Consider the following 24,851-nt stretch of genomic DNA (forward strand, 5'->3'; position numbering starts at 1 on the left):
TGGGAGGCAACCAGTTGGTATGTCCCTCTCATGTTGATGTTTCTCTCTCTCTCCCTCTCTCTCCCTCCCACTTATCTGAAGATACATGGAAAAATATCCTCGGGTGAGGATTAAAAAAAGGAGAAGAAGAAGAAGATTTCATCAAGGATTTGATTTTGGGAGGTCTAGATTGTCAACAATGTAAAAAACCATGGACCTTTTAAATGTAAGGACCCTGGGTTCTCTTAACCAAGGACATGATAAAGGTTAATATAATGTGCTGGAGATAATTCTGATAAGACAAAAACTTGGTTCCTAAACCGACTACCTTTTACAATCTCCTATGAACAGCAGACAAATAATCCAGAAAATGTGGTTGCTTGAAGAGAAAACCAAATTCCAGTTTGGCATCAGTGTACTTTTGATATCAAAGTCAATTTTTAAAAGAACGTATAAATAAATCTATTTGATCTTAGCCAGCTGGACCACACATGAATCTCCTATTCTGCAAACCTACAACTTTCTGCATCTCAGGTTTTGTCCTATCTTTTTTCTTTGTCTCATTCTGGAACGACCCATCATCTTACTCTAGGACAAAATTACTTTTTCCTTAACAACAACACACTCTTCTTCCTTATATACTGTTCCACATTAAAACCACATCCTAATTCCCTCATATACACTTATTCACTTATTGTTTTAAATTGATTTTTTTAGAGAGGAAGGGAGAGGGACATAGAAACATTGATCAGCTGCCTCCTGACGCCCCTACTGGGGGTCAAGCCTGCAACCCGGACATGTGCTCTGACCAGGGATTGAACCAGTGACCTCTTGGTGCATGAGTATGCTCAATCCACTAAGCCACACTGGCTGGGCCACTTTTTCACTTATTAGTTTAGTAGTTTTATTTTCATATTTTGAACATATATTTTTTTCTTTTTTAGAGAGAAAAGGGAGAAAGAGATAGAAACTTCAATGTGAGAGAGAAACATCGATTGGCTGCCTCCTGCATGCCCCCTACTAGGGATTGAGCCCACAACCTGGGCATGTGCCCTGACTGGGAATCGAACCGGGACCTCTCAGTCCATGGACAACATTCAATCCACTGAGCCACACCAGCCAAGCTGAACATAATTTTTAACTATTAATAATCTTTGCTTTACAGAGAAAACTAGAAAGTAGAGAATTGTGAACTGTCACATGCCAGCATTCTGAGCAGATTGGCAAATTTTATGACTATACCTCAATTTCTAGAGACATATATTTCTCATACTATAATTCTCCAGTGTCTCAAAAAGAATACGTTTATTAACAGGCCCAAGTAGACTTAGCTTCTCTAGACCACATGAAAATAAGCAGCCAAAAGTATATGTACTTAAAATCATGTTCATTAACTAGTGTTTCCGTAATTTATCTTACTTATACATTATCTAGCATTTAATAAATATCTATTACTTAATTTAACCTAGCGTAGGTCTAAGGTTGCAAGTTACCAAAGTGACTTTGAAAACTTTTCTAGGCAGAAATATAATAAAGTTTAACCTCCAGTTGTTTCCCTGAAAGCTATTTCTACAGCCCATGAAAGTTCGGCGGTCTTACCAAAGCAGAAAACAAACAAACAAACAAACAAAAACACCAAAAACCTAAAAACAGCTACACAGACTTTTTTATTTCACTGCTGAGTATAATAAACATGAAGTAGTAGCGATCCAGCCATTTATTTTTATTGCATATTTACTTGGACATTTGATTTTAGGTTGAATTTATGATTTTATAATCTTGACTATAATATAATCTTCTATTACATCTAGTAATAATACTAGCTTATTGAACTAGCAAACCCAAATAGAATAAAAATCTATGCTCACTTTATATTTAAGGTTGATTGCTCAGAAGCCGGAGCTGTTTTTATTAAACCGAAAAATATTTAACTAATCAGATTTACCAAAAATTTACTCACCTCACATGAACTCGAAAACATTTGATTTAGTCTCTACATTTCGGGGAGTCTCAGGAATGTAATTGATATAAGCGATGTTTACCTCTAAGCCATTTGGAATAGCACTCCCCAGAGGGCTTTATAAATACATTTGGTAATGCCTTCTAGAAGGGGAAAATATCACACAACACGTAACGTGCGTACGTAAACGCACCACCACACGCAACAGTGAGCTTATCGCTTTCGTTCTAAAATTTCCACCATGAGTCAGGCAAACAGCAGTAAACGCTTCCCTTTGCTTCATTTTTATTTATTTTTTATTGGAATTGTGTTTCTGGCAGGTGGGACAAGTCGAGGTTCCTTATTCAACATGAGGACTAACGCTTTTTACAGTATTTGTTGCAGACTTTTAAGACTCTCATAGGTAAAGACTTTCATACGTCCCATACGTAATCTTAAGGAGTCTGGGGACTGCATTTGAGGCCAGAGGCGAGAGGACATCAAGTGGCTGCCTGGATGTCTCCAAACCCATTTGCATAGGCAAACATTCCAGCCTGTTTCAGATGCACCTTTTTCTTTTTCAGCCTCAGTAGCTTTTGGGGGTTCCCAAGGCCCTTGAGAGCCCCCGGGGGGGACAGGGGACGGAATATGCAAGTGATCAGGGGGCTGGAGGGGGCAGGGGGAAGGTCTGACAGGGTGGACAGAGGGACAGAGAAGGTAGGGGTTTGCAGGGGAGTCCTATCGAAGGATTCAGGGGGAGACCCAAGTGGTAAGGAGGGGACATGGGAAGGAAAGTTCTTAGAGGGCCCAGTTTGGGGACATCTCAAGTTTCCCAAAGAGGCCACTGATGTTCCATGTTATCCTTGGTAAAGTCACACCACCAAGACAGGGACAGTCATCGGGGGTTGGGCTTCCCAGTGGACTGAGCTCCTTTGTTCTTAATCAGCGTGCCTGTACTCTGAACAGAGACCCTGGAGACGAGAACCCGGCAACTGTTCCAGAGACCCGCCTCCTACAAACACAGGGGTCTAGGGTTCTAACCCAGCTTCCGGAGTGTGCTCAGCACCCTAGAAATCCGAGTCTGCCTCACCGAGCTGCTGCGGACATGCGCCTGGAGCGCAGGCTGGGGGGCGGGCTCTCCGTGGGTCCGGAGCCATCGCTCGGGAGTGAAGACAACGGCTTCGGAGGCGCAACTTAGGGTCCTGGGTAGAGAGGTCTGGGGGCCGAGCGATGAACCAGATCCTACCTGGGTCTCGAGCACATAACCTAAAGAAACCGGAGCTGTTCAGTGGCTCAAGCAGAAAAGGCAGATTCTAACCAGGAATGATTGTGATAGTGGGAAAGAGACCCCGGTAGGGAACGGGGCTCAATTCCACACCCAGCAGGCAGTGAGGGTTTATGGCCAAGGAGCAGGTGGGGTCAGTGGATGGAGAGTTACTAAGAGGAAATGTCATAGGTGCAGGGGGTGCTGGCTAACCAACTCACAGGACGCCACCCGGGAGGTGAGCATGAGGAATTCAGTCAGCTTTTGGGGGGGGGTCCCCATAAACTGGCTTAACAAGATTCTTGCTCTGGAGGACAAGACCCGAGGACTGGCCCAGGCAAAGAAAGAGCTGAAGTTTGGTGAAGGAGCTTTAGTCAGTTACAAGGGCTGTGCTCGGTTTAAAAGGCAGACAGGTGGGCAACAAGGTTTAAGAAAACGTTCTATCATAAAATATAAAAAGTGTTCTAAATACACTTTTTAATTAAAAGAGAAAGTTACAAAACGTACATAGGTGCGGTGGATGAGGATGCGGATGCATAATTTTGCATTTATTAGGGCTCATCTCTTACACCTTTCCCCTGGGTACCGACCCAAACTTCGAGGTGTGTAAAATGGGGACCAGGACCACCGGTCGTCCAGCCCCTGTGGATGTCAGTGGGCTGTACCGGTGAATATATCACCTTCTGTGACGCATACAGCCTCCCAGTGTCCCCACACCTGGGGGCTGTCTGCATCACCCATGGGGCTTGTTGACAGATTCCTGGCCCCCAGACGGGAGGTTCCGATCCAGCTTGGGAATTTGTGTGCAATAGCCCGTAGTTCCAAAGCAGCCCATCCACCTGGCAGTCCCAGAATGTGTCAGGTTCCGCCTGGGCAGAGCTCTGTCTCTCCACTGGGACTAAATTCCTAACCCTGTCGGTCCCCGTGGAGAATGTGCACGATGCTGGGGAGCTGTGTCTGAGCTGGAGTCGGGAGGTGCCCTTGCTGGCAGGTGGGGCCTGAGACGCGCGATTGGGTCCTTTGCTTGCTGTGATGGAGAGGGGGTGCACGGCCCACCACAGACCCCAGGAGAATCTGCGGGGGAGCCTGGCCCTCAGCATCAGCCCACCGCCTTCCTGCTTGTGCTGTAGCTTCCTGTTTCAACCCCAAACTCCTTTATCAGACTTCCCAGTCTCACCATGCTGTGAAGTGCTTGTCTAGTTTGTTTGTCTCCTTCCCCAGACTGAGCTTCCTGAGGGAGACATTTACGTGTTGTGGTTATTGTTTGATCTCTGCATCCCCGGAGCCTAGCCAGGCCTGGCACACCCAGGTGCCCCATCACTGTGTGTTGAAGGACTAATTGGTGGATGTTTGAGTGGACAAATGATGGGTACTCTCTGGGAGCCCAGAAGAGGGACAATGACCTCTGCTGGGGAAGCTGTCACCTGGGACAGATGCCACCTGCAGGTAGCATTTCAGCCAGGCAGATGGGAAGGATTTAGCTGGTGGAGTCGTTGGATGGGCATTCCAGGCTCAGGGCACAGCACAGACGAAGGCTGGAGGTGCAGAAATGCGTGGCCTCTGGACAGGCTGAGCACCTGCTTGCTCCGGGCTCAGTCTGGGTCTCCCAACAGGTGCTGCTACTTCCTCCTGAGAGCTTGCCAATGCTCCCCAAATAGGACCGCTACAGCCAGTGTCCCCCGCGGCCACATCCAGTGTGGTCAGTGCTGCACCGGGCAGCCTGGGAAGACTAGGAGAAGGGGGACCAATTTCTGACCTGGACGCTGCCCTTGGCCCTCAGGGCTTGTGTTTAGGGCTAACTGGAGTCAAAACCCTTGGGCTTGGGCTTGGGCTTGGGTTTGGTGGTTCTCTCCTATGACAGGTAACATCTATTACGTGCCTACTATACGCCAGGCACTGCAGTGGGTAATTTGTGTGTGTTGTATCATTAAATATTTCCAACAACCTAGTGAGGAAGGTGTTATTAGCCCATTTGACAGCCGAGGAAACTGAGGCTTAGAGAATTGAAATCGCAGGCCTTGAAGTTACATGGCAAGGAAATACGCAGAGTCGCAATGTGAGCCTGTCTCTGAGGGCAAAGCCCTTAAACACGGGTTCCCCGTGATTAAGTCAGTGGCTTGGCTCTGTCTCCCAGTGAGGAGCCAAACACCGGTGTCCAGTTGCTCTGCTGGGTGGTTATTGAATATTTCGGGACTGACGCCATCACAGGCTGGGAGAGCCATGGCCAGAGGCCAGTTCCGATCAGACGATGTTTGAAGAGAAGGCTGAGGGAGTCCAGGAGCATCAAGCCCCGGGTGACCTTTGGAGTTCGTATAACAAGGTTAAGACATGGACGCCACTGAGACACCCACAGATCAGAGCCAGGCAGCCTCTGCGAGGTCATGCCAGCAAGGGTTCCTCAAATCCTTTTGATGGCAGTTCACAGAATGCCACAAAATTCACAGCTGGACCCACGTGCTCACCCACAAGAGAAACACTCTGCTGACTCAGCACTTCCCTACCTGTGCTAGAGCAGCGTGCACACGCATGCGCACACGCCAGTCACAGCCCTCTCACCTGATTTCACGGTCCACGAATGGACCAGAGCTACAGGTAGAATGATCGATCAAACCTGCTCTTGTAAAAGGGGAAAGCTGAGGTCAGGGAGGGTCAGGGATCTGCCCAACGTCACTAAGGACATGTGCCCGGTGTCCAGTTCCCAGTACTTCTAGTTACCCAAAACTCTGAGTAAGAGAATGTCAACCCAGCCGAGTGTGCAGGAGCTATTTGGATGGTTTGGGTACAGAATGTGTACAGCTAGTGAGGGTTCAAATCTGTGCTTCTCGTAGGGTTCAGGGGACCCAAAACACTGCAGGGCCTCCGGGCCATGGCTATGGCCATCTGTTTTCACTGAGCCAGCAGAGTTTCGCTGACCAGGCTCCCCTCAAGCCAGGTTTGCTGTATTGAGTCCCTAAATTCTGACTCCTGGCTGTGGTTCCCAAGAAGTCGCAGATGTGACCCCAGCTCTCTGGGCACCTGGGATCTAAGGCCCCACCGTGGAGGAAGCGAGGCAGCGGTGCACGGCGTCTGGCTCACGGGCCATGTCCTGAGCGCCCCCTCCGTGCCGGGCCCCGAGGCGAGCGAGGCAGGGGGTGCCGAGGCTCCAGATCTGCGCAGTCCCGGGCCCAAACCCCAGCTCTGCCTTTCTCTGGTTGCTCAGCCAAGGTTACATGCTCGGGTTCAAGTTATTCACCCATTACAGGGGATCATGGTGCCTATGTATTGGATTTTAGAGACGATGAAATGAGATAACCTGTTTGAAAGCCCCTGGCACACGGAAGGCAATCAGTAAGTGTTTGCTTTAATTATTATTTTTGCTGATGGGGGGAGAGATGCAGATCACGGTAAGGTAGGGGTGAACACCCCAGAGGGAAGACTCCACAGGAGCCGAGGCAGAGTCCTGGAAGCACAGGACAAGGTCCGAGGAGTTGAGGGTTTTGCAGGTAGGGAATAATTGGGAGATCAAACTGGAAAAGCAGCACAGCCCCTGGGGGAAGACGCTAAATGTCAGGCTGAAGAAGCAGGCAACAGGGAGCCACTGAAGGCCTTCGAGGAAGGGAGTGATGCAAATAGAGAGCATGAGAGAAAAGATGGATAGAGGGCCCTTCACTGATAATAGCAAACGCCGGTTAGGAGTTCACTTCTTGCATCATTGTGGGCTTTCTGACTTCTGCTGGAAAGGGGATTCGGTCACTATCCTGGGAGGCCTCTAGGAGGTGGCAGGGTCTGTGAGGTTCCTGGGCAAGGCTCCTGCTACCTGGTGGCGCGTGCGTGGTATGAATCTCTCTGGCTAACCAGAAGTGAGCACTCCCGTTTCCTTCCGGGCTGGCGTAGGTCCCGGGGGCAAGTGACAGAAGCAGATCTGCAAGTGGATCATAGTTATCCTCGTGTCCGCAGCAGCATCTGGACACGTATAATGACTAGAACCTCACTTTCAGGGGCAAGACATGCAGGAAGTCCACACCCCCTTCTGGACATCAGGGCACTGAGCTGTCTCCCCTGGTCCCCTGAGGACACATCCTAGCATGGCAGTCTAATGGGGCACCCAGCCCCTCACCCAGTGCAAGCCCAGACCAGGGGGACATTCATGACTGGGAGGCCGAAAGGTGAGCTCAGCACTTGTCCAGAACCCCCCACCAGAGAGGTCAAAGTGCCACAACCCCTGTACTGCCTGCTCAGCTCCTCAGTTCCTATTCCCAGACTGATGTGTGAACTCTCTGAGGGCAGGGGCTGTTCATTTGTTCATTCAATCCCTCAGTCACTCAACAAACATTTGCGGAGCACCTGCTATGTGGCAGGCGTGCTGGTGGGAACCAGGAAGCCCGCTGTATCAACCAGAGTGTGCTTGGAGCAGCAGGTCTGCTGCGGATACCTATGTATATAGTAAGGGCATCTCTTTAAATGGTGATTCGACTCGCCTTGATTGCGGGAGCCGGGAAAAGTCTATGCGAGGCTATTTCTTTTGTGCTGGTGCTGCTGTCTGAGCTCTCAGGAGGCAGGGCAGGGACCTGGGGAACCCCTGGGGACAGCCTGGAACCCCCATCAGCCTTTCACCACCTCCAAGTTTCCAACAAGAGAAGCTAAGGAGGGCGTCTGGCAGGATCCGTTTCAACGCCAGTGAAGGGCCTGTATTTTTAAGGCCCCCTGTCTGCTGAGTGTCTATGTATCTGCGTTGTCTGCCTACATTTGTACAAAGCTCTATCCGGGGAGGCGTTTATGGCCCGGCCAGGGTCTCCTATGAAAGGAGGGCTGTGCAGTTTTGAGAGAGATGACCTTCCTGACGGTTCTCTTGCCAGCCAACAGAGAGTCCAATAAAAGTCAAGGAGACTGCCCTTCCCAAGCTCCAGTAACCCCTTGTCTTTCAACGTTTCCCCAGAGCTGTTCACAGCCGTGACGGTGGTCCCAGGCAGTGGACTGACCGCAGGGCAGCAGTGGGGTCCCCTGCACGGAAGATGAAGCCCAGAAACCCCGCCAGACTAACCACGCAAGGACAGGCTGGAACCCCCGGAGGCAGAGAGAGCCGAGGAGAAAGAAGGGGCCTCTCAGGTGGAATCCAGGGGAGGCTGAGTCCCTGACCCAGCTTCCGCTTCTCTCTGTGTGGGCTGGAGGGGAAGACTGTGGGAAAGTGGTCAGAGCCCAGGGTTTGGAACCAGCATCTGTTGTCAGTGTGGTGTGTGACTTCGGAAAAGTCTCCTAACCTCTCTGAGCCTCCATGTCCTTGTAGGTAAATGAAGGTTCTCCATGGACCCTTCCAGCTCAAATCCACGTCAGCGTGTAAAGTTGCTTTCATAATCTCACAGCACCCCTCGTCCTCAAATGCCTGTGGCACCTGTGCGAATCCTCTGAGCTGGGATGCCCCAAGAGAAGGGCCTGTTTACAGTCCCTTCCTGCAGAACTTACCAGCAAGACACCACCTTGCCTGCCACCTGACCCTGAAGGCGGGGTCTCTTCTCCATCATGCAGAATGTTGCACTTGAAGAGAAATGGCATTAACACCCCATTTCCTCCACACGCTTGTTTAAAAATGGATTTGGGAAACGGCTTTGATCAAAAAAATTTTATGAGCAAATTGGACATTTGAGCCCCACTCTGTGTTATATTGTGAAATATAGACATGAGTCCATATCAAACTTTTCTAAAACGCCAGTACATTCAGGGTAATCAAAAAAAGCAAATTTTATTTTGAAAAATGTGTAACACTGGAGGTTTTAAAATATAGATTCCATTTATCATGTGGTTATTTTGGGGCTTGTCGGTGGAAGGAAGCCAAGGGCTTTTCTCTGACAGGACTCTCCTTTGTTTTAAAATACGTCCTTTCATCCTGCTAGCTTGGTATTCTTTTACAAATTACTAGATGAGTTGGGTTTTTTAATGTCCTTACTTGGTCAAAATGAACCCCATAGCTGAACCCTATTTTTAAAAATGTTCTGTTCTGTGAAATCCCAGAACCTCAGCAACCCTGCGTCAGCATCAAGGTGGCTTAGGGTTTCCTGATTTACAGCGCAAGAAACATTACGGTCTCTTTTTATAAAAACAAGGCCAGAGCCCTGGACAATGTGGCTCGGTTGGCTGAGTGCCGTCCTGCGCACGCAAAGGTTACCAGTTCAATCCCAGGTTGTGGGCTTGGCACCTGGTCGAGGTGCATACAGGAGGCAACTGAGTGATCTATCTCTCTCTCTCTAAAAAATAAAAATAAATCAATAAAAACATATTTTTAAAAAAATGTCAAAGCCGTTCAGAAATGGGTAGGCTGTCCCTGCTGCAGAAGCCAAGCTGGAATTTGAACGTGGCCCTCTCTGGCCTAAAAGCCCACATTGGCATAATTGTCAATCATCTTCTCCCCACCCACTCAGGAAAAATGAGACCCAATGCTTAGCTTCAGAGGATCCCCAAGATTTAAGGAGCTGAGCCCCAGAGAAGCCTTGACAGTCATCTCCGAACCCCTCTGCCAGCCTGCTCCTCCCTCTCTGAGAGGAGCTGGTTAACTCTGAGTCAGTGGCAGAGAAAGAGACACGCGCAGCCCCCCACCGCAGAGGAGAACATCGACATGGTTTTTATCGTTCTGGAGCAGAAATTGTGTTTAATATCTCACTGTCAGATTTATGAAGTTAATTTTACTTCTTGAGTAAAATTCTCTAGAGGGTGGCAGAAACCAAAAAGTCAATGCATCCCAGGAAAGTCTTCCTCCTGGAGAAGGGGCACCGTCTTCAGAGACAAGGACGACTTAGGAGTGAGCTCCGGGCACCAGAAGAACTGATCTCGCAAGCGGAGGCCTTGACCTTGACCTTGCCAAGTCCTACGGCCAGAGTCACTCCCTGGGGATTCTCTGGGGGATGAAGCGTAGCTGTGGGCCTCCACCAAGCCCAGTGGCCATCAAGAAAGAACCGGGGGCAAGACCTGGGAGCCTCTCTCAGGAACCCAGGTGAGCCAGCGAGCCCCATGTGGAAGGAGAAGGGGCGAGCCGTGGCCTGGAGGAGCGCGCTGCGGGCCGCTACTTGCAGAAGATGTAGGGAAAGAATCGGTAACGACGGCTGTAGCTCCTTAGGTTTCTCCTCAGGCAGTAGACCAACCTCTGGTCACAGGCGCACAACTGCTCCTGGCAGAAGGTTCCGGACTCTGCAAGCAGGACACCAGATGCAGAATGAGGACGGGCAGGTACCCCCTACCCACTGCCTCCTGCGCTGGCTCTGCTCAGCACGTGCTTCTCGGCTGAGCAGACTCCTGGTCTGCTTCCCGCTCAGATGGAGCGCTCAGTGTGGAGTGAGGGCCGACGTCTACCCCGGGGAAATGCAGAAGCTGATGGAGGAGGCCCAGCTGCTGCCCAGGGTGAGGGTACAGCCCAGGGAGACACAGCTCCTGCCCTCAGGGAACTCCTAGTCTGATGGTGGAGACGGATCCCTCTCTGGAGGAACCCCAGTTCTCACAGAGACGCCAGACTCAGACTGAGCTTTGAACTCGGATGAACCTGAACTTGAATCCCAACTCTAGCTGTGTGTACTGGCAAGCCTCTGTGTTTCAGTTTCCTCATCCATAAAATGGGGAGATAAACCTACTCACAGGGTATTTTCCATGCAAGGCGTTTGGCACCACTCCCAGGGGTCGGATACAGCTGTAATATTCCTGTCCCTCCTGCCCCCAGCTCTGCCCCTCAAGATCTAGGCTGGCTGACCTCTAGGGGCAGCTGAACTCAGAGCCAGCCGAGACCCAGGCTCTTCCAGTGGCCTGAATGGGAAGCCCCAGCCTTACCACAGGTGACCTGGCCCCTTGAGACTCTGAATTTGTATGACTGCGTCAGGATGCCGCAGCTTCTATTCTCCAGCCGCTCATAGCAGTAGTCATGCAACTGACAGCACCTGTCAACGCAAGACACTTAGATCCTGAGTGGAAGAGGCGTGTCACTTAAGCAGAGGCCATTGGTGGGTGTGGCCTGGCAGAGAAAGAATCTAACAATAATATGTCTTTGCTCTAGAGCTGCCTGCCATTGGCTAGCAGCTCATTGACCTGCTTTTTCCTCCTAAGCTCATGGTTAGACTACATTTCCCAGCCTCCCTTGCAGGCACATGTGGTCACATGACGAGTTTCCAGCCAGGGGAATGTGGGCAGAAGTGATGTACACCACTTTGAGACCTACTCATAAAAACCTCACAGGTTATCTTCCACTTTCTCTCTCTTTCCAGCTCTCAGCTGGATGAAGATGATCCAGTCAAGGACTCTGAAGCCATAGGGAATAGCAGAGCCACAAGACAGAAGGAACTTGGATCCCAGAATCAACATGCTTGATTGAACTGTTACAAGATCAAAAAGTAAATTTCCAGTATGTTAGGTGCAGCAAGTTGCATTAATTTTTTTTTTGATTTACAGAAAAGTTGAGAAAATTGTACACAGTGTTCCCATTTACCCCCGTTTCTCCTATTAACATCTTATTAATATAAGATTAATATATGATAATAATATATAATACGTGTTACAATAAACCAATATTGACTAAATAATTTAAGTAATTACTAAGTAATAATATTTCTTTTTTTTTTTTTTTTTATCCTCACCCGAGGATATTTTTCCATTTTTTGTACAGATAGAGTGGGAGGGAGAGAGAGGAAGAGAGAGAGAGAGAGAAACATCGATGTGAAGGGACACATCGAGTGGCTGCCACCCGCACGACCAACCAGGGCCGGGGACAAACTGCAACCGAAGTACGTGCCCTTAGCGGGAACCGAACCCGGGTCTCTCTGGACCTCAGGCCGATGCTCTAACCGCTGAGCCAAACCGGCCAGGGCAATATTTCTTTATTGATTGATTAGTTGTAAGTAAAAAGTTCATAGCTTATTCAGATCTCCTTAGTTTTCACCTAAAGTCCTTAGTTTTCACCTAAGGTCCTCTTTTCTGTTGCTGGATTGCACCCCAGACACCACATTACATCAAGTTGTGACACCTCTTTAGGCTCCTCTTGGCCATGGCGGTTTCTCACACTTCCCTTGTTTTCGATGATTTTGACAGTTTTAAGGAGTACTGGTCAGGTATTTTGCAGGACACCCTACTATGGGGATTTCTCTGACATTTTTCTCATGGTATGTATTTACATTTTGTTCAAATAGTCCCTGCGTTGGCCACTGGGAGCTCTTCAGTTGTCTCCTGTGCTCTTTGACATATCTCTGTGAACGGGGGTCTGTCTGGGGTCTGGTTTGTTTTGTGTGAGCACCTCCTTACTTTCTAATATAAGAAGCTGCAGGCTCATCTTGCATATTCCCTGTGCTAGTCCTAGTATCAGCCATTTCTCAAGGAGCCTCGGTTCCTTGGACAATGGTGTGGTAATAGAAACCAGATCTGGGCGCTAAGTGTTACTTATTGCTACTGAGGGGTGGTTTCTTTTAGGTCTTCTCAACTGACAGAGTAAAAAAGAAATTTTTATACCCACATACACACGTGTACATATTTCTACATGTAACCATCTGCATCTATATTAAGGTAAACGGGAGTTCATACTGACATCTCCAAGTCTAACCCATCACCATAGATCATTCTAGTTCCCTGTCCTGTGTGTCTGTAAACTCCACTCCAGCAGCAACAAACTCGCCTCCGACCACTGGCCATTCATTTGCTTCAGTGTCCCATTCCATCATACATGCCCAGCAGCGTGCATTTTCCAAAGAACAGTCTCTCCCGTCTGACACGTTCTGGAACTTTGACACTTCCTAATTGAGACGTGAAAACTAGGTCCCCTCCCTCTTAAAGCCATTATGAGTGTCTCAACCAGAGGTGTACTGGAAGGACCACTGTGACATTCCTGAGGCTCAGTCATAAAAATGCTATACTCCTTTGTCTTGAGGTCTTGGGACACTTCCTCCTGGAACGCAAGAGTCACGTGCTGTGAGGGGGGTCAAACAATCTGGGAGCGCCCAGCCAGCAGACAGCATCAACGTGCCAGCTGTCTAGCATCATCTGGACAGTGGTTCATCCAGCCCCCATTGAGGTGCCCGAGCTGCGGCTTGGTGGAGGAGAGGCAAGCTGTCCCACCGAGCCCTGCCCCAATGGCGGATGCTTAGCAAAACCAATGCTCATCGTCGAATTAAGCCACTACATTTTTGGATGGCTTGTGATGTAGCCATAGACCATCTGATACCTTAGGCCACTGAGATGTGGAGAGTTACTAGATATATCTTGGGCAAGTCAGTTAATCTCCCCGAGACTCGGTTTTCTTATCTATAAAATGGTAATTTAATACCCATATTGCAGATTCGACGTGGAATGAGGGGAGTCAATGTGCAGAGCCTGGAGGGTAAATGGCAGTCGTGATAATCTGATAATCAGCTCACCTGTCAGTGCCATCCTTGGGGGTCCCTCGACCGCCCCAGCCGCAGTAACAGCCGTAGAAGGCATAGTCTGAGATGGCGTTCTTTCCCGTCACCTCCTCAATCATGAACTTCAAGTCTAGCAAACTCCCTGACGCAGCCGGCACACCTGAAAGACAGCCCTGCTTTCCAACATGCTTCTGCCCTTTCCCCCGCGGGGCTTGGAGGGGCCCGGCCGCCCTGTTTATCCTCCCCGGAGTGGGCCCGGGACGAGGGGGGCAGGGCAAGCAGGAGAGAGATGTGGTTACAGGTGTGGACCTGGAGAATGAGCGCACCTGTCAAATCACAGCCCCACCACTAATTCCCATATGCTGCCGAATAGGCCACCTGTCTCTCAGCCTCGCTTCCCTAAAACGAACGCCTACCTCTTGGAGTTGTCATGAGGGTTAAATTAAGATAAAGGATGTACATCTTGAGCACAGTGGTGGATACATACTGAGTGACCAAGAAACGAGGTATAATTAATACGGTGTCTGTACGAAGCAGGCAGACTCTTTCCATATCCCCTGACAGTGGACCCTTCCCCCTCCCAACGAACATCATTTAGAACATAGGAATCTCGGAGCAGGATGGGCCCATTAGAGCTTACTGAAGCCCGCTCCCTCACCTTGCAGATTGGGAAACTGAGGCCTAGAGGGAAAGCTGGCTTGTGCAGGGTACACAGTGAGCCAGAGTCTCCAGGGATCTGGAGACATCAAAGAGCAGGACGGCCTGTCAGGGGCTGCAGGGGAGGCCTAAGGACAGACCCCACCCCCATGCTGTGCAGTTACCTCCGGCCAGCTGGGAGGTGGCGGCAGGTGGGGGGCAGAGAAAATGTGGACAGGCCTAAGCAGAAAATGAGCAGGAATCATGGGATGGAATATTCCTATAAGGTGCTTTCTTTTTTATTTGGTTTTTGTCTTGGCTTTATTTTATTTTGTTTCTATCAAACAAAAAAAATCTGCCTTCTGCCTTTACCAGCCACAAAGTCTCCGTAGAACATAACCTTTACACGTCACCCCCTAGGCTCCCGCCACGGCCTGCTGGTTGACCATTCCCCTACATCACAGGTGAGAAAACAGAGGCTGGGAGAGGCCAAGACTATTGCTGATGCCTACACAGTAAGTGTAGAGCTCAGATTCAAACGTCAGTCTCTACAGCCTCAAAGACCTGTCTCCTCTCCACTACCCTGCTGTTCTCAGCGGGGAGACGGTCCCAAGTTCAAAGTCATGGAGCCAGCACTTACTACAAGCCAGGAACCAAGCCAGTGTGAGGAGCCCCTTCATCTCGGAGGTTCTGGAAAAGAAAAAACATCCCCATGACATACGTATCAGGAGAAGTCCCCACAGCCCATTTAGATCTTGCCCCTGGCTTCCCACCAAGTCCCGCCCTCTCGTGTTGGTCAATCAATGGGCAACCCCAGTGAGAAAAAATGAGGCAAGCACCTCAAGGAGTTGATCCAAGGGGTGCCTGGGGGCAGAGGGGCAAAGTAACCAGAGGAATAGGTGGGATTCTTAAGTGCATGGAGATTTGATGGCACAAGGGAGGGGCAGGAGTTGATACAGCTGGACAGTCCTTGATGAAGGACATAAGGACCTGGCATCCTGTAAGGACCTTGTGCCCTTCCAGCCTGGCACCAGTCTCTCCCTTCGCATCCCGGACAGAGGGAGAGGCTGGTGCCAGGCTGAGAGGGCACAAGGGAAGCTGATGGTTGTAAGTCTCGTCTTCCTTTATCTTATGGTGCCAGGAGCCTGTTCTTTTTTTTTTTTTTTTTTTATTCTAGAGAGAGAGGAAGGGAGAGGGAGCGAGAGATAGAAACATGGATGAGAAAGAACATCAATTGGCTGCCTCCTGCATACCCCACAACTGGGGATTGGGCCCATGACCTGGGCATGTGCCCTGACCGGGAATCGAACCAGCGACCTCTTGGTGCATGAGTCGATGCTCGACCGCTGTGCCACATCGGCTGGGCTGGGGGGCCTGTTCAAGGATGTGTTCTCTGCTGGTGCTTTGTGGGCAGAAGCTGAGAAGATTCACCCTGTTTCCCAGCACTGAGGACAGTGCCCAGCCCGAAGCAGGGGCTCAGGAATGAAGCAATAACACGCCTATGTGACGTGGCTCTCAGGGCCTCAGTGGGGTTGTCGTGGGTCTCAAGCACTTTTGCCTTCATAAAAAATTCCTCCAAAAAAACTTTTTTAAATCATATTTTACAATGATGTTGGTATAAAAACAAATGCAATCCATGCTGAATTCATTATTATTATTATATTCATTCTTTTCTCCAACGGTAAAAGAATTTAAAATTGAAACATTCTCACAGATCCAGGCACTGTGGCTACAATAAGTTGACCCTGGGCACTCAGGAGAGTTCAGAAAGGTATCATGTCCATTTGCCAATGGAGAAGTGCAGGCTCAGAGAACTCAAGGAGCTTGCCAGAAGTCACACAGTAACAGGGAAGGAGGGTTCGAACCCAGGCCCAGTGCGCCCTCCATGCACCACACAGCTTCCCTCCCCAGCAGATACGTGAATCACTGACCTAGCGTCCAAAACAATCCACCCGAAGGCAGAGGAAAAGCCAGGTGTCTGATTCTAACCTGCTTCCCTTCCCTCTGGACCGCAGCGTCCTGGTTCATCTGCTCAGCTGGCCAGTGGTCTGCCAGGATTTCCCCTTCGGTGCCCTGCTGTCTCTGATCCCTGAGTGCAGCAGGCCTGTCTGCCAGTGCTATGCCCCGAGCCCTGCCCATCCCCCACCCCCGCAAGGCCTGGCTCCAAACACACAACCTCCCGCTCTCCCGGGCTCCTGACTCTGGGGACGGCCTCTCCATTCCATGTTTGTCCAGCAGCTCCTTGAGTTCCAAGAGCATTGCTGAGGGTTCTGTCCACCCATGGCCTCTGCTCTGAGGGCTCTGAATAGCCAAGGCAATGGCCCTAGCAGCTCCCCTTCCACACTAATCTTCCTCAGCTGCTTCCTGGAGCTGTGACAGGAGGAAGATGCCAACTGCCATGCACTGGGCACCTACAACGTGCCAGGCACTGTCCGCTGTCTCTTTCAACCCGCCAACGACCCTGGCTGGTGAGATGTGCTGGCCCCGCACCAGAGTGTCTGTCCCTTCCACGGTCATTTGCTGAACGACAGATACCAGCTGTTGATTTTTACAGACAAGGACATCGAGGCTCAGGAGGAGAAAGTGAGTTGCCCAAGGATTGAGCCCAGGAAGGTGACAACTCCTTTGACTGACTAGACTCCCCGCCTCCGAGCAGCCCCTGTGCAGAGACCACGCTGTTCCTTTTCTGTGTCTTATGAGGCTTTGACATCTTGGGGCCCTTGCTGGGCTGGGAAGACACAGCGCCTCCCAGGACTAGCTCCTTCCTCCAGGCTGCTGTGAGCACGCCTCTCATCTGCGCACCAACCCCTGCCCATCCGCCTTCGTTCACACCCATGCTCCCAGGCAGTATTTCCTCTGCCCTAAATCACCCCAGGGCCAGGGACAGGCCAGTGGGAGCCTCCCCTGCAGCCTGGAGCCCACTGAAATGATACAAGCGAGTCGATCCGAAACTGCCCGCTCCCGTGGGAAACACGAGACAGGCTCTGGGCCAGGCTTCCGTTCGCCTCCTGCTCGGCCCGGGCACTTGCCGAGAGGCCTTGCCCAGTGGTGTGTCCCCTTCCCTTGGAAACTGTGACAAACTATCTTTTAAATGCTGCGTCTCCTGATCTGTTGGCCTCATCATACCTGAACAAGACCGAAATCTCTGTGCAATTCAGAACGCGCTGGGGCACGGGCTGTGGGTGCGAGCGCCGGGCCCCGTGCAAAGGGGCCCGAAAGAGAACGGAGGTGGTGGCAGAGGCAGGGAACCAGCTGGCCTGGGGCGGGCAGGGAACATGGACCATCAATGAAGCCCAGAGCAGGCTCCCAGGGGAAGGATGTGGGGCTGGCTATTTCGGTCCAGTAACCACAGAGGGGAAGGAGTGCGGCCACAGATAATTGGAGCCAAGCGGTGGCTGCAGTGACGAGCAGTGGGGAGCCTGGAGACGGACAGCCCGGCAGAAGCATGAACTGTGGGGGCTGGGGAGCAGCCAGGCTCTGCACACACAGACCCTCCAGTGCACATGCAGCAGCCCCCGCGTCCTCCCAGGACCCCCACAATCCACGTCTTCCAGCAGGACAGGACGGACAGCACCAGCCCCACTGTCTGAAGGCGGTTGGAGACCTTGCAGTCTGCGAGGGGAGCAGTGGAGGGCTGGTCCCCTCTCCCACCCGGCCGTGCCAACCTGTCCACCCCCAGAATGAGATTCCTCACCAGCGAGCCCTTCTCTCCGTCGTCACTGTGGGGCCTGGAGAAGAGGGGTTGGGCCTCCTGCTTTTAAGGGCCTCCCTGCCCACCTACCACACCCTGCCAGCTCCAAGATTCCTGGCAGCTCACAAAAGGAAGCTGGACTTCTGCTCTCAAGACCCCAGGGGACTTTTTTCCTCCCTGTTTTGAGAAGCAGCTACTTCCTTAAGCACATCACAGGGTCCAGGTGGCTTTCGGGAGGGATATTGAGTTCCGTCTGGCTGGGGCCACCCACCGTCCGGGGCTCTTCTTGGTCAAGGCCTGGAGATCTGGAATGACCCCTCTGGGTGTGGCGGCCCTCCCCCTGCCACACTGGGTCTCTGTCAAGGCCTCCAGCCCACGCCCCTGCTCGAATTTCATTGTCTCACTCAGCCTCATGCCAGGGGCAGCCAGGACAGCCAGGTGGCACCCCCTCCAGACTCTGCCCTGTTCTCTTCCTGTTGCTTCCCATCTGCCAGCACCATCTCTCTGTCCTGCTCAGGAGCCTGCGAAAACCCCACACCCGAGTCGCAGGTGATGTTTCCCAACGCAGCCGGCACCTCCTTTTGCACAGACTCCCTACAAAATTGCTGCACTTCTTCCCTCTGAGAAGGAGAAACCACCGCCTTGCAGCAGAGAGAGAAATGCAAGCTCAAGTCCCCCAACTCAGTGCTGTGTGACTCCGGGCCAGTTACTACACTTCTCTGTTTGGTCCCTTGACATACGAGAATAACAACTCCAGCCGCCTGGGAGGCTCACGGAGGGGAAAGCACTGTAGAAAATCAGGCCAGGTGGGAAGGGTGTGGCTCAGGGGTTTGCATCATGGCTCCAGTCCCGGGTTCAAATCCAGACCTCCCCCCTACGAGCTTTTTCACCTCAGGGCTGATTGTAGTTCTCTTTACTCAGAGTTATTTTGACTAAATGATTTCATACATTTGTAACAGAGTAGTGGCAAAAGAATGCTAACACAAAAATAGCGTTCTAGAGAGTTCTCACAAGGACACGGTAGCTGTTATTGTTCTCCACTCTGCACTTCTGTTAGTCCCGGGATCCCCATCCTGACCCGCACACACCCCCTCTGAGCAGGTGTGGGGGCTCCCCTCCTCCCGTCCTGAGAGCCCCTCCTTCAGGCCCTCATGGCCTGTCTCTCCCTGTGAATCCAATTTCATACAAAAAGTACCCAATGAGTGTCTGCTACTGGTCAGGCTGGAGACCCACTGTGAGCAAGAGACCGGGTCCCCACGAGCCGCCCTCTGGTTGGGAAAAACCCGATAGTAAAAGCATCCGGTAAGTGAATACACAGCATGTCCGCGGGCGGTGACCCCTCTGGGGAGCACCCCTCCACCCCTCTGGGGAGCACCCCTCCTTTCTGCATTTTTATTTCTCTTTTGCGGCCAGTTCCTTCCTCCCCAGGGGTGTGCACGGCCTCGCCATCTAAACGAACATAGGAAAGCCCAGAAAGGGAAAACATCGTTTGCTTCTGTTGACCTCTCTCCAGCTTTCTGATTCCTCTAAAAGCCCAGTTTTCAGGCAGAGAAGCCTCCACTTGCTCATCACCCTCTCTCTGCCGAACCCTTCGCTGCCTGGCTAAGCCACCAAGCTGGCTCTCACGGTCCCCCAAAGCCCTGTGTTGCCCAAGCTTGGCTTCACCCCCTCAGGCTCTCAGGCACCCCATCCCGCTGACGATCTCCTCGGAACCCTCTCCCCTTGGCCTTCGAGGGGCACCCTGCCCTCTGTGCTCCTGCTGCCCAGCTACCCTCCCCGCCAGCCCCCAGATGCCGGGGTCTGCTCCCCCTGTCTTCCTCTCTCCTGAGGTGAGCTCATCTGAGGTTAGGGATTCGGGTCTTATTTCCATGCGGATTCCAGGAGCTCCCACTGGCCGTGCTGGGCCTGGCTCTGACTCGCAGTAGCGCCAGGTAGACAAAGACAATGTATGAATGGAGAGAAAACCCAGTGTTGGGACAAAGAGCCTGAGCTTCAAGTGAGACAGAAGTGGATTCTGATCTGGGTGTCACCTCTGCCTGCCTGTGCCACCTGGCCTCTTCGGGTCTCAGTTTAATCATCCGTAAGGCAGGTCAAAAACAAAACCTGCTTCATTTTGTAATTTTGATCATTCAACGCGACGGGCAGGCTGAGGGGTTCAGCGGAACGGAGCAGGCGCCTAGCGAATCGTAACGAGTGTAGATGTTACTGCTGTTGTGTCTTCCCACTGAACTGAGGTGAGGGCAGGCACAGTGTCTGTTTCATTTCTGTAAGTAAGAAAACGGAGGGGCAGATGTTAGGCGGTTTTCCCAAGGCCACACAGCTAGCAAAAGTGGACCCAGAATCTCGGCACAGAGCAGGTGCTCAGTTAGGTTGGCTGAGTGAATGCATGACCGCTCCGGCACTAGCTTTCATACTCTCCCCACTGCCCGAGTCTATACTTCTAATATAACTTAAAGGATTTCCAGATTTAAATATCAGGCAGGTATCTGGATCTTAATAATTATACTCTAATTCATGTTCTATTAATTCTATATTTAAATAAACATAATTAAAATTTAAATACCTGCCTGATATTCTAGCTCCGTGGCCCACAGGAACCCCAGAACTAAATTCACTGTCACCCCAACAATCTAGCCCCTTCCAGCTCCCCTCTCTTTGGTAATGGAGCCAATCATTCACACATTATCAATTAAAATACCCCAACAAGAGTAGAAGATTGTTGGGGGCAGGATTCTTCTCTGATTTATTTCTGACCCCAGAACCTAGAACAACTTCTGATCCCTGGTAGGTCCTCAAGAAATACCTGTGGAATGAACTAGGCTTCCCATAAACATGCTGGTCCTCTAGCTCTTGCTGCATCCATCCTGTGCAAGCTCGCCCAGGGCTCAAGCCCCACTGAGGACGGCCACAGGCACCTGGACAATCTCTGGCCCCGGGACCCCAGCCACTGAAACACTCCTGGCTTTAACAAAGGGTTTGATGACCCAGCAGGAGTCTGGAACACAGAGCAGGATTGCCAAGGCTCACTGGCAGAACGGCTACATTGAATTCTCCTCCTCCAGAAAGTTTTCCCTGATTGCTCCTTCCACATAAAGCTTGCCTTCTCTGGGATGTACAGAACTTACCACACATACTGTCTACTCTGGCATTTCCCGTTGGAGGGGATTACAAGGCTGATAGCTCAGGAAGAAAGGAGAGAAGAGTTCAGTACTCAGTGAGCAGACACCGTGTCACAGGTTCAAGGTCAGTTCAACATCTGTGATCTTTCATCGTCACAAAATCTTGTGGGCATGATGATCCCATTCTGATAGTAAGAAAACGGAGGGGCAGATGTCAGGTCGTTTTCCCAAAGCCACGCAGCTAGTAAAAGGTAGACCCAGAATCTTAAGGCTGACCTATGTCACCCAAGTCCATGGACCTTCCATTACAGAAAGGGGTTGAGATCCAATAAAGACATATTGATTGGGACTTTCACCAGAAATCTGACCACAGTGTCATATGATTTTGTTACAGACAAAATGGAGAAGTGAAAGCTGAGTGACATTTATTACTTATACTTCCTAATAATGAATTGCTTGATGAGCAGAACTGAGTATAAACTTTTAGTCCAGGGCTATATACAGTGCTGGGAAATGCTTTGCTTATCCTACACAGAGCCTTAAAAAAAATGGGATCAGTTGTTAATGTATAAATATTAGGAGATCTCAGACAGAAATCCAAATTTCCGACTTCTCATTACAACATCTGGCAAACCTGGCTCTGGATTCCTGCATGGCAACAGCTGGCCAGAGCTGAGAAGTAGCTGTACCCACAGACTGGACATGTATTTAGCTTTGCCCTAGTCTCCACCATTCCTTACTGTCTTATGCCCAACCTGCATCACTATTGCTCTCTGCTTGGAGGGCTCTCTAGTGGCCTGGCATAGAACTCAGTCTTGAGTCCTACCCTCTCGACATGTTCATCAGTAATGGGACAGTGGGTGTCTGAGAGCAGAGACTGTGTCTTAAGCAAATCTTTGTTTCAAATGCTAAGCTCAGAATCTAGTATAGAGTAGTTGCTCAATAAATACTGTGTCAGCACATCAGAGGCACCCCTCCCAGGAGAGAGATCACTGAGGGCTTTCTGGAAGAGGAGGCCCTGTACTGAATCTTTAAGAGGATTGGAGAAATGGAGCCCTTGTGCACTGCTGGTGGGAATGTAAAATGGTACAGCTGCTGTGGAAAAGTATAATGGTTCTCAAAAAATTATAAGTAGAATTACCATATGACTCAGCAGTTCCACATCTGGGTCTATACCCAAAAGAATTGAAAGAAGAATCTCAAAGAGGTATTTGTACATATTGATAGCAGTATTATTTGCAAGAGCTAAAACATGGAAGCAACCCAAGTGAATGGAAAAAGCAAAATGTGGCATTTATATACAATGGAGTGCTACTCAGCCTGAATGGAAAAGGGAGGAAATTCTGCAATATACTACAACATGGATAAAACGCAATGACATTGCGCTAAGTGAAATAAGCCAGTCACAAAAAGACAAATACTACATGATTCCACTTATACGAGATATTTCAAGTCATCAAAATTATAGAGACAGAAAGTAGAATGGCGGCTGCCAGGGGCTATGTGGAGGGAAAATGGAGAGTTATAACTGAATGGGTACAGAGTTTCAGTTTTATAAGATGAGAGAGTTTGGAGATGGATGGTGGCGATGGTTGTACGCCATTATACATGTATTTAATGCCTCTGAATTGTGCACTTAATGTGGTTAAGATGATGAATTGTAGGTTATGTGTATTTTACCACCAAAAAAAAATGGGGAAGCAGGGTTGTGGATTGGAGTTGACCAGGACAAGAACATGAGGAGAGACTCCAGGTAGAAGGAGAAACCTACGCAGGACCCCTAGGCATGCACTGGAATGGCTCATGAGGTAGCTGAGGGTGTTACGCAGCGGTACTAGTACTCTAGTACATACCTCATAACCAGGTCTCCAGAGAAAAAATACAAAGCCCTCACTTTGAACACTTGCCCATTTCTCCAGCGTACATTCTCCCACCATGGGCATTTCGTGCTACTAACAACGTCAGAGTTGGGAAGACGTGCAGAGCACCCCAATGACTGAGACGGGATGCATGGCAGTTAAGAGCCCATGTTCTGGAACCACCACTTACTAGCTGTGCGACCTTGGGCAAGTTCATTAACTGCTCTGTGTCTCAGTCTACCAACCTGAGTAATGGGGTTAATCATATTGCCTGCCTCATCCCTGTGTTCTGTGTTGATACATGGCAGAAGTTGAGTTGGGCTGGCTCATAGCAAGGGCTCCATAAATGTTTGCTATTTTTACTAGAAAGGTGGGACATGACCCCACTTGATTTCTCAGAAAAGGGACGTTTCTTTACGTGTTTAAGTGGGAATATAGGGATGCTTCTGGAATGTTCTTCATTCTCTTTTTCACTTGGTAAAAGCCTAGTTGTTCTTCCACACGGCCATGTCACCTCTGCTTGGGAGGAGGGAGAAACCCTAGAACAGGCTATTACTGTCATTGACAAGATCCAAGACAGCACCCAATTCCAGGCCCTTCCACTTGCCCCATCCCAATCCAGCCCAGCAAGCGTTTCCCAAGCAATTTCTGCTGGCAGAGCTCAGAGCTCCAGGGAGGAACTAAGGAAGCAAATGCAAAGCTAAATTCATTAGCCGCTGCTCCAGTTTATTATCCAGGGTCTGCTGGGACGGGGCTGTGGAAATAAAGAAAGAAAACCTTGGAAATGGAGTCAGGAAGCCCTGAAGGGGGAGCATCTCACGCACATACCACCGATCGCAGCCAGCGCAGCCGCAGGAAGAAGAAAGATGAGAATTATTTTGACAAGGGAGGACATTCCTCGCACATCAATTTCACCCTCTGTTTTAAGAAAAAGCAGGGACGACCTCTCCCTGCTCCCAGCAACGGCACACTAACCACCTGGAGCTTCTGTTCAAAACGACCCTCCCCGATTTTCTCCTCAAGCCTAACAAAAGCAAGCCCCCTCCTTCGTTGTTCTCAGGATGATGGTTTTGCCATAGCTTGCTTGTTCGGAACTGCAATTCTCTGCTATTCCTGAAGAAACACGTTTTGCTGGCTAAATAAGTGCTGTTTGAAATTAGTAAGGTCTGGGGGAAATCAAAATAGGCCTTTAGAATGCTCGTGACGCTGAGAATAACATATGAACTCCCTCCTTGGGCCTAAGAGGAGGTGCCACCTCTTTCGAGAAGTCTTCCCTGATACCTGCCAGGTAGAGCTCACGGCTTTGTTACGGGCAAGACGATGAGACCTTGGCTTTTGTCTTCTTGAAGGAAAGATTTCAGTTAAGAGACAAAGTGCAGTCTGGCCAGTGTGGCTCAGTGACTGAGCATCAACCCATACAAAAAAAGAGGTCACCGGTTCGATTCCCGGTCAGGGCACATGCCCAGGTTGTGGGCCCGATCCCCAGTGTGGGGCACGTAGGATGCGGCCAGTTGATGTTCTCTCTCATCAATGTTTCTATCTCTCCCTCTCCCTTCTTCTCTCTCTAAATCCAATAAAGGGAAAAAAGAAAGAAAGTGCAGCAAAGCAAGAGTTTATTGGCTGCAGCAAAAACACACTTAGAACAGTGAGCCAAGAAGGGCACAGAAGAAGCTACAGGACGGCCCGGGCGGGGCCGCTCTGGCTCACTGGGAAGTCAGAGGAAAGGGGGCCTTGGGACAGGTTCAGGGGTTAGCCCGGGACGAGCTGCCGCTGCCCATCGCTCCCCTGGTTACAAGTCTCCTGGGGTCCTATACAGTTGTTTGTTTGTTTTTTCCAACTTAATTTGAAATCTTAACTTTTAGAAAATTAAACGTTTTTAGTGACAACTCAGAGTAAGTGACTAGCGTTGTTTAGATGGGCAAATACATTTGATGACTTCTAGAGACATAGGCTCTTTTACTGGCTAACGTATTCACACCTTTCAGAGACATACCAAACAAACTATAAGACATGTATTATTAGTTCCA

General features: G+C 50.2%; 1 protein-coding gene across 3 annotated transcripts; it reads right to left on the minus strand.

The window, feature by feature from the left end:
* Positions 1 to 9,733: 9,733 nt before the first annotated feature.
* LOC118626618 (phospholipase A2 group V-like) lies at positions 9,734 to 17,877 on the minus strand. Of its 3 annotated transcripts, none has more exons than XM_036256583.1 (5): positions 16,145 to 16,217; positions 14,796 to 14,845; positions 13,535 to 13,679; positions 10,968 to 11,074; positions 9,734 to 10,337 (listed from the first exon to the last, which is right to left on the minus strand). In XM_036256583.1, exons 2-5 carry the CDS (start codon positions 14,833 to 14,835, stop codon positions 10,213 to 10,215), a joined length of 417 nt encoding a protein of 138 aa, XP_036112476.1. In that variant the 5' UTR covers positions 14,836 to 14,845; positions 16,145 to 16,217; the 3' UTR covers positions 9,734 to 10,212. The 3 variants fall into 3 exon arrangements, with proteins under 3 accessions (XP_036112476.1, XP_036112474.1, XP_036112473.1); XM_036256581.1 differs by lacking the exon at positions 16,145 to 16,217 and adding an exon at positions 17,850 to 17,877 and having other exon boundaries at positions 9,735 to 10,337; XM_036256580.1 differs by lacking the exon at positions 16,145 to 16,217 and adding an exon at positions 17,282 to 17,425 and having other exon boundaries at positions 9,735 to 10,337.
* Between the last annotated feature and the right edge of the window lie 6,974 nt (positions 17,878 to 24,851).

This window comes from Molossus molossus, unplaced genomic scaffold, assembly GCF_014108415.1.
Source record: "Molossus molossus isolate mMolMol1 unplaced genomic scaffold, mMolMol1.p scaffold_m16_p_12, whole genome shotgun sequence".
Classification (NCBI taxonomy): Eukaryota; Metazoa; Chordata; class Mammalia; order Chiroptera; family Molossidae; genus Molossus; species Molossus molossus.

Bases quoted from the DNA above. Each gene is read 5' to 3' on its own strand.
- LOC118626618 (XM_036256583.1), bottom strand. From the start codon at position 14,835: ATGAAGGGGCTCCTCACACTGGCTTGGTTCCTGGCTTGTA. The intron at 11,075-13,534 runs GTGAGCTGATTA...TTGCGTTGACAG, and splicing joins CCCAAGGATGGCACTGACAG to GTGCTGTCAGTTGCATGACT. The intron at 10,338-10,967 runs GTAAGGCTGGGG...TCCTGCTTGCAG, and splicing joins AAGGGGCCAGGTCACCTGTG to AGTCCGGAACCTTCTGCCAG.